General features: G+C 45.6%; 1 protein-coding gene across 1 annotated transcript in view; it reads left to right on the forward strand.

Moving 5' to 3' along the window:
- LOC308165524 (protein FAM227B-like) overlaps positions 1-539 on the forward strand; it is a gene marked incomplete at both ends in the record, with an annotated part of 29643 nt that extends 29104 nt beyond the window's left edge. The window contains one exon of the mRNA XM_080539675.1: positions 452-539. Within this exon, the coding sequence (XP_080395801.1) occupies positions 452-539 (88 nt within the window). The remainder of the gene's footprint in view (positions 1-451) is intronic.
- Positions 540-9811: the final 9272 nt, after the last annotated feature.

Below are 9811 nucleotides of genomic sequence, written 5' to 3' on the forward strand. Positions count from 1 at the left end.
ATACATTTTATTTGTAATGCACTTTACATAAGGAGCTCTCAAAGTGCTACAGATTAAAAACAAGAAGAAAGATAAAAATAATAAAACATTTTAATAAAAGGCTTTTATTTGAGGTGATGCTGGTGATGGTGGATGACCGGACCTGGTGTGGTGTGCCGACTAGGATGGCTTCAGTCTTGGAGCTGTTCAGTTGTAGGAAGTTGAGCTTCATCCACGCCGCTATCTCCTCCAGGCAGGTGGTTAGTGTGGATAGTGGCAGGGGTGCAGAGGAGGTGGGGTTGACTTTGAGATAGAGCTGTGTGTCATCCGCATAGCAATGGAATGACATTCCATGCCTGCGGATGACACGGCCAAGGGGGAGCATGTATAATGTGAACAAGGTGGGGCCCAGCACCGAACCTTGGGGGACACCGCAGGTGACGTTGTGGGTGTGGGATTTTGCCTTTCCCAGGGTGACGTGCTCAGTTCTGCCAGTGATGTATGAGGTGAACCAGTTGTGGACAGTGTCAGAGAGGCCAATGGTGGAGTGCAGACGGTGAAGGAGGATGTTGTGGTCCACGGTGTCAAAAGCTGCTGTTAGATCCAGGAGAATGAGGAGGGATGGGGAGCCAGTATCTGCTGTCATCAGGAGGTCATTGGTGACCCTGACCAGAGCCGTTTCCGTGCTGTGGCCAGGGCGGAAGCCTGACTGAAAAAACACAAAGAGATTATTTCGATTTAGATGATCCTTGAGATGAACGGCAACTGCTTTCTCCAGTACCTTGGATACAAATGGAAGGTTGGAGATGGGCCTGTGGTTGGCGAGAACTTCTGGGTCTAAGGTGGGTTTTTTGAGAAGTGGTCTGATGACAGCAGTTTTCAGTGCAGGTGGGACATGGCTGGCCTGGAGGGAGTGGTTGATGACCTTGGTGATGAGGGGACTTATGGCGGAGAGGTTGGACTTCACCAGGGCTGTGGGGAAGGGGTCCAGGGCGCAGGTGGAAGGCTTCATCGTCCTAATGATGTCCTCAACCTCTCACTGTGTGATGTCCGAAAAACAGGAGATAGGTTAGGCAATCCCAGGCTGTGGGTCAGCAGTCGGGACAGGTAGGATGGCGGAGCTGGAGAGGAGAGAGCGGATGTTGTCAACCTTTTTTCTGAAAAAAGTGATGAAGTTGTTGCACCTCTCCTCTGTGGCCTCTGAGTGTGAGAGAGTTTGTGATTTGAGAAGGTGATTTATGGTGGTGAAGAGTTGCTTAGAGTTGCCAGGGCTATTGTTGATGATGTTAGAATAGAACTGTGAGTGAGCAGGGATTTAGCGTAGGCCTGTTTATGAACAGTCAATCCCCAGGCCTTGAGATGGCGCTTAAGGACACGCCCAGCCATCTTCATCTTCCGCAGCTCGCAGGTGTACCAGGGGGCTGAGTGCGAGAAGGAGACTGTTCAGGATTTGAGAGGGGCGTGGAGGTCCAGGAGACTGCGCAGAGACTGGTTATAGAAGTCCACTGACTCAGTGACTGAGGGGGGGTCAACAGAACCAGGGGAGAGATGTTGGAGGTCCAGGGTCAGGGCGTCTGGATTGTGTGTGTGTAGATGAGTGTGTGTGTGTGAGTGTGTGTGTGAACTGATCTGAGGTACCTGCGGAGGGACAGGCACGCGAGAAGCCTAGCTGCAGACAAGAGGAAATAACTTTTGTAATCAATTATGTCCCTGAGTTGGTCTGTTTTATAACTCAAGGTGTGTCGCTGTCGTCTGGGTGAGCCAAACAGCTCACTCAACCTGGGGAGAGACATGTGTTTCTGTTTACCTGTCAAATCTGTTGTATAGGATTAACACTTTAACTTGCATGTTCATCTAATCTCATTTTATATATATTGCAGTGTTCAAACACTCAACCCAACACTGAACACTGAGATCTAGTAAAAGAAAGAAAAACATTTATTGGAGAGAGATTTTTTTTTGTGACTCAAATGTGAATTTTATTCAGTTGAGTCTCTAAAGGTTTGAAGAGACTCAGACTGACTGGTATTGTCCACATGCCTTTCCCATTAGCCAAAGAAGACATTGCCCCACCAGAGAAGATGACAGGCTGGGGGGATTAAAACATTGAGTAAACAGCTCTGGCCAAATGGAGGGATAGCATGCGTTTACAGATTAGTCCTTCCCACAGGGGCGGAGGGGCCCGTTGCACAATGTGCTTTCACTCAGGCCATATCTGGAGTTGCGTGAGAGATTTCCATATCTCACACACTCTTGTAAATCACAATTGAACAGTAGTAACTCAGGGAATGAACTCCAAACACGTCTGTTTTCAATTTGAGCCTGCGGGTTCTGCCAAGGCTGAGGCGGGTTTTGAGACCACCCTTTCAGAGCAGCTTTACTGGCCACATCACCTCACAGGACTGCAGGACCGCCTGCCCCGCTCACGTCATACACACAGACACACACATAAACACAAACACCTCAGACCTCCTTCACTGCTATACAGTACCTCACACACAGATGTTTACACACACACATACACACACACACACACACACACACATTCTCATTGATCAATATAGTGATTAAGCACAGAAAATATTTCCCTTGGAGGCAAATATTTATCATTCCTTTCCCTTGATACTTCATCATGATTAACAATGATTACAATTGCATAATATCAAACAGTTGAAAATCATTACACCGCAGAATGATACAAATATACATGAATCAAATGAACTAACAAATGAATTCCCTTCTAACAGATATATTAGTTTCTAATATTTTGCTAAACCAATTTGGAATCTTTTTTGAGGTTACGTCTGCTGTGGCTCATTGCATGATCGATGCTCACTTTTACACGCTGGCTCCATCCGTTTCTTCAGACATCTTCAGAGTTGTTCAGACATCAGGCACGGATGATGAAGGAGGATGAAGATTTATAGCCCCCTTCCCCTTCCTGGCCTTACTCCGCTCCATCACAAGTTCCCAACGTGAAGGTGGAGGCTGTGTCCCCATCCATCAAACACTGTTCATCCAGGGGCGACATCCAGGGGGTGACTGATGGATCTTCTTAGCCCAAGATGCATGTGTCCATGCCTGTCTCTGATTCAGCTCTCATCCAGACTCTCCTCTAACCTCCCTACAGTCACGCCTCTCATTCTGAAGGCGAGAGAGGGCTGGCCAGGGATCGGAGGCTAGCTCAGAGGGGTTGTAGAGAACATTGTAAGTAGAAATGCAATGTGTTAGAGCTGGAATGGATTCCTTCCTATGATATAGTTTCAAGTACAGTGTGTCTGATCTACTTAACACCTTTCTATAATGTTTGTTTTATGTGAATGTTATTTAATGTTGCACCTTCCTGAACAAGCCTGGTCTCAGCTATCCAGGGGAGGCTGGTGGAGGTAGAAATCTGAGGACGGGCTCATTGTAATGCATGCAATGGATTGCATGAATTATATGCATTACAATTAGCGTATCTGTCCTCCGATGTCTGCCTCCACTGCACCTATCCAACCCTACCCAGCTGTGTTATAGAGGTATTGTGGTTTTGTTACGGAGGGTTCTGGTTTGCCGCTGTGCTTCTGATGGCCTTGGTGCAGAGAGTGCTGGCCTCTGACGTGGGTTTGCAGGTGACTGTGTTGCGGGGGGGGGGGCGTCGGGCGGTGCATGCCAACGGACACAGGCCTCTGCCAGCCCACCTCTGTTATTAGACATTCCTCAGAGATCTGGCGGAGGAGCACGCAAAGGCACATTACCCTCAACTTAGTGAGCTGTTAGGAGGTGAACAAATCAGTCTTTGATACACTCTTCTTCAGACAGATGTATCTACTTCTATTTCAGGGCTAAATGAGCAGGATTACCTGCGGAGGGACAGGCACGCGAGAAGCCTAGCTGCAGACAAGAGGAAATAACTTTTGTAATCAATTATGTCCCTGAGTTGGTCTGTTTTATAACTCAGGGTGTGTCGCTGTCGTCTGGGTGAGCCAAACAGCTCACTCAACCTGGGGAGAGACATGTGTTTCTGTTTACCTGTCAAATCTGTTGTATAGGATTAACACTTTAACTTGCATGTTCATCTTAAGGCATATGATATAAAATCTAACTTTTACACTTTTTAAACTTTTTAAGCAATAATTCTTCAAGCACGTGTATGATATCTAAAGGAGGTCCAAACTAGAGAAATTGCAGGAGAGTGAGGAGAACAGGAGGTGGTAAGGTAAACCAACACTTAGTGGTCTGACAGGAATGACACCAGGAGTAGAATATGGGAGAGTACTTGTCAAATTACCTGGAAACAAATCTGTTTACAAAAAAACACAACACACAACAGTTAGCTAGGCTGGGCTACCGCTAACCCCTTCTTTTTTTTTTTTTTACAAAATCATGCACGTGATTAAGAATCATTGTGGATAAAAGCACAAAAACAGTCTATGATTTATTTCTATTGTGGTCCTCTTTCGTGTTGGCATTTCACAAGTTTGGCTTAATGGCAAAAAAACAAGCTAAAATGACAGGTCAATTTGGTTACTTAGTCATCACAATAAACAACTCATCACATAAACACATACACACTATACACAAAGAAACACAATTTGTTTGCCTTTATTGGGCTAGGACGGATTGCGGTACACCAGGATTTCTCCTTCCTTTTAAACTGCGTGTGTGCGCGTGCGAGTGTATGTGTGTGTGTGTGTGTGTGTGTGTGTGTGTGTGTGTGTGTGTGTGTGTGTGTGTGTGTAACTGTGAAGGAGAGGAGGCGGGGGGTCCATTAATAAAGAATCAATCTATCAGAGATTTCCATTCCAAACTAATTACTGACTTCTCCGAAGCTGACTGTATTACATAAATAGAGGCCCTAATAAAACACACTCACACTCCATCATCCTGCCCTGCTGTGTTCTATTTTGTTCTGTTCTGTTCTGTTCTGTTTTGTTGTGTTGTGTTCTGTTCAGTTGTGTTGTGTTGTGTTCTGTTCAGTTGTATTGTATTGTGTTGTGTTGTGTTCTGTCCAGTTGTATTGTATTGTGTTGTGTTGTGTTGTGTTCAGTTGTATTGTGTTGTGTTGTGTTCTGTTCACCACAGTGCATTGGGACTGGGGTCTAACATGAAAAAGCGTGACAAAAAAAATTCTTCAGTCAGAAATGGAATAATCAGTTTACATTGGAGCTAAGTGGGAACAGAGGGTGGCGGACGCGTGTTTTGCTTTCCATTTTCAGCTCTGGCACAGGTTCAGGCCACCTTGAAGAATCTGAAAACCATTACCCAAAGGTCGTTGGTCAAAAGTGTAGGCTGTATTGGATATCACAGCAGCTCTACGCCACACAGAGAGACAAGAGGATGGGAAGGAGGCTGGGGAGGAAGAGGGGCAGGAAGAGGGGGCATTGTGGAGAGGTAAAGACTAGGATATCGTGCGAGAGGAGGACAGTTGAGACTAACAGACCTTCAGCGCCTGGCTTCCGCTAAGACGTCTCTATTATTACCATGCCTCCATGTCATTCATCTGGACATGTTTGGTTCCAGAGAAGAGAGGGCATCCTCGCAGGAGTGATGTAATGCGCAGCAGACCTGTGTGGTGTGTGTGTGTGCGTGTGTTTGTGTGTGTGACTCTGACACGCCACCTGCCTGCAATAGCAGACCAGGCCCAGGCAGGCTATCCTCTCTATCTGTCTCTCACACATTACTGTAATTATAATACTAGTAGTATACTACATATAATATAAACCATGTGATGTTAAATGAGTAACATTGGAGCACTGAAGTGCTGTAAAACACACACACACACACACACACGCACGCGCATGCGCATGCACACACACACACACACACACACACACTACAGCACATGATGAGTCACGCACATGAACACTCCATTAGACTGTGTCTCTCGAGGATTCTCTCTCATATGGCTCTGAGTTGGATGCTGACTGATTGCTCTTACACATGAGCTAATGGTCTAGTCATTATAGTTCAAGACAGTTCATTCATTGTGTATTTTATGTGCGTGTGCATCAATGTCTGCCTCTCATTTGGAGAAAGTGACTGTCTCTTGATCGTGTGTGTGTGTGTGTGTGTGTGTTTTACAGCACTTCAGTGATTCAGCAGTCCCACCTGGGGCAGCGGTCAGGTCTGCTGTGTCCAAGTCTCTCCACTGCTCTTTGCTCAACTCCCTTGTAGCTTCTTTCTGGCAACAACATAGCATATTCTACTGATCCATACTCTCGCGGGTCGCATCAATCCTCTCATTTAAACATAATCACATGGTTTACAGTACGAGCTTAGTTCAAGCCAAAAAACGAGACAAACAAAAAATAAAACTGCATAGGGCTTTCACCCCCTTGCTGTACTGATATTACAGTAGGTTGACAAAATGGTTTCCACCTGCTACAATGCCTCTTATTTGATGGACCCCTATAGGAATGACCACAGACAGTGTTCTGTTTTAAATAGTGTATAATGTAGTGATGTCTCTGGGCAAGCCCTCTGCTTCATGTCTCATACTGAGAAGCCCCTCTGCGCTGGTCTGAGTGGTAGGAAAGAACAAGATGGAGGGAGGCTGGTGGAGGCAGAAATCAGAGGATGGGCTCATTATAATGCATGGAATGGCCGCAATGAGTACCATTACTCATACCGTTCCATGCGCTACAATGAGCCCGTGCTCAGATTTCTAACACCACCAGCCTCCCCTGAATAGGATAGGATAAACGTAATGTCCCTGGGGGGGGGAATTGTCTTAGACACAATTTTATCATCACAACATGGGTGGTTATCATGTTTGTAGGCGTTGATCCGTCTGGTCTGCAGGAGAAGATACTATCTCCATGATGACATCATGGCCTTCAAACAGTCAGCTTCTGTGTATGAGTATTGTACTGTCTGTGTTATTTCACTGTATCATCTGACAATCATCTGACAATGTCTACAAATTGTTAAAGACATTTTAACTATAAAATATAAGTATCTTGAGTATGAGTATATGTTAGATATATTTCTTTTGTTTGTTGTTATTATTATACTTTTAGTTGAGCATGAGTATAACACAACTCATAATTCATACTTCAAACATATTCAAACATGAGACAATTCTTCAGATATTCCCAGAGGAAGGTGGAGGCAGACGCTCAGCACATCAGAGAGTTGATTTATCCTCCTTTAATGGCAAGAAAATGGAGCGATATCTTTTGATCATTACATGAGATCATCTTAAAGCAATCATCCGCTGACAGTGATCATGACAGATCCTCTGCAGTCTACCTCCAACTACACATGCCAACACTCTGATGTCATTCAACTCTCCCTGGAATGGACGGACTGCTTCAATAGTTACTATTTTATCTCAAGATACTTCAAACGATTATAGATTTATTGTTTACGTTATGCACCATTAGGGTGTATTAGATATCAATCAGAATCAAATGAGCGAATAATGCAGCTGACTCAAATGCCTCGCCTCTTTACACAGATCCAATCAGATCTGACATGTGATGAAAATGGGAAATTCGCCATCAAAATGAAAAGGAGAGCAACCCGCGATATGAAAAACCTTTTTAAAAAAGAAAGAACATATTTTTGTGGTACGACCACCTGCATATCCCATATGTCATGCTGGTGCCAGTTAAGACATCAAGTAAATGAGAGCCAGACCTGAGTGTTGGGGTCTAGTAAAGAGCTGTAAGGGGGACGTGTAATGGGAAAGCAGCACACTCCCTCTCCACTGTACACAACAGTCATTAGGCAACCCATCTGCTCAACGCTCGCATGCTAAGCTGTAATTTGCAGACTCTGGCATGTGTGTGTGTATGTGTGTGTGTGTGTGTGTATGTGGGGGGGGGGGGGGTGCATGTGTGAGGGCAGCAGTGCTCGGCTCGGAGCAAGAGGGACATGTGTGTGTGTGTGTGTCTACTATTATCTGGATGTCATCCTAACCACAGAAATCAGGGTATGATGGTACCTACCCCAACCCTCACTCCCCCAGCCGGAGTCACGAGAGCTGAGGCTCTCCCTCAACCACACACACACACACACACACACACACACACACACACACACACACACACACACACACACACACACACACACACACACACACACACACAGCATCACAGTTCTCATTGGTAGGTAAACATGTCCAGATTGGTGAACCAGGGTGGACTTCCCGCCATGGAGGGAAACGTGCCCAGAATCATTTGTAAGACCTCTCCTCCGCCGCCTCCTAACTCTTTACAGATTGTAAAACTCTGCATTTCTATATTAGGTTACTCCACTGGAGCTCTCCACCCTTCTTTTCTCCAGGTCACCAGTGAAAAAAAGCGATCACATGAAACTCAAAATAGCTCATTCAGGCTGTAAACCAATCAGGTTTTGCTATATGAATTTCACCATATTGATGAGCCTTAATGAATTCAGAGTATACTGCACAGAACACGCTGGAATATAATCCGTCATTGGCTCTTTCACTTGCTTGACAAATATGTGGTTTATAGAATCCAAAATAGCGCAGAGATTTATTTGAGAGACTATTTGAGAACAAAGCAATGATTGTTACTATATTATATTCTCCAACAATTCTCAGCAAAGTTCATGGGTTTCCTTATATCCCATGTGGTAACTACTACAGCACTTTGCCTGTTCACACGTAAAGAGGACTCCAATCACTGAGTCCTGCTGGCAGACAGCCAGAGAGCACTTTAGACTGTGGTCACGGCTAAACCTGAGCCATATGCCCCATCTTCATCTCTAATACATTGTAATTTGTGTAACATTTGTTTTATTACACTTAGCACGAATCTTGTCCCCTTATCCTGCCCTCATAAATATGAAATGTTTTGGCAACTAGATAGAGCGCATAAAAATGTCACCGTCATCCAACAAAGCCTGAGTCTCATACCCCAGCCCAGCCCTATACCCCAGCCCCAGCCCTATACCCCGGCCCAGCCCTATACCCCGGCCCAGCCCTATACCCCGGCCCAGCCCTATACCCCAGCCCAGCCCTATACCCCGGCCCAGCCCTATACCCCAGCCCCAGCCCTATACCCCAGCCCAGCCCTATACCCCAGCCCAGCCCTATACCCCAGCCCCAGCCCTATACCCTAGCCCCAGCCCTATACCCTAGCCCCAGATTGAGCCATATAACCTTTAGCACAGCTCAATAGCCTGGCCGAACAGTAGCCCCAGTCCCAGCCCTGTAGCCCAGCCCTAGCCCCTGCCATAGACGAGACCGCAACAACAAAAAGACTGGTTTACACAGTTCTGCTAGGCTTGTGTTTCTCCTGCAAAGTCAAAGATTCCCTCCTAACTCATTGCCTGAATGTTGTTAACCGCACACTCATCTGCTGGAGTTTATACATGCATTGTCTGCCTACAGTAATGGAACGTTGCAATATGGTTTTGATCATGTTTTGTTGTTGTCTAATGCCTTGCTTTGTCGATAGCATTATGATTTTGTTTAACTCACAGCAGAGGCCAGAGTGTTGACTCTCAGTGTGTTGCCTCATTGGGAAGGTTTCATATCATGTCAGAGCGCATTAATGTCCAAATCACTGGGATTCATTGCAACATTATGCTTGGGAGATCGACAAAGACAAAGGTACTTAGACTTCAATTTCAAGGGATATTGAGAGAGTAGTTTAGAACAACACCCCCCCCCCCCTCACACACACACACACACACACACACACACACACACACACACACAATGGCTGTCTGTCCACACTCTGATGAGTATGTTTTCCGATCCCCCCACTTAAATGTCCTTTTCCCAGAATTCCACTCTGTTGTTATTAAACGTAGGGAGGCACTTAGAGATAAGGAACATCAAAGGACTGTCTCTTGGTTCCATTGCAATGGAAAG

This window comes from Nansenia antarctica, assembly GCF_963989245.1.
Source record: "Nansenia antarctica genome assembly, chromosome: 9".
NCBI classification, from domain to species: Eukaryota; Metazoa; Chordata; class Actinopteri; order Argentiniformes; family Microstomatidae; genus Nansenia; species Nansenia antarctica.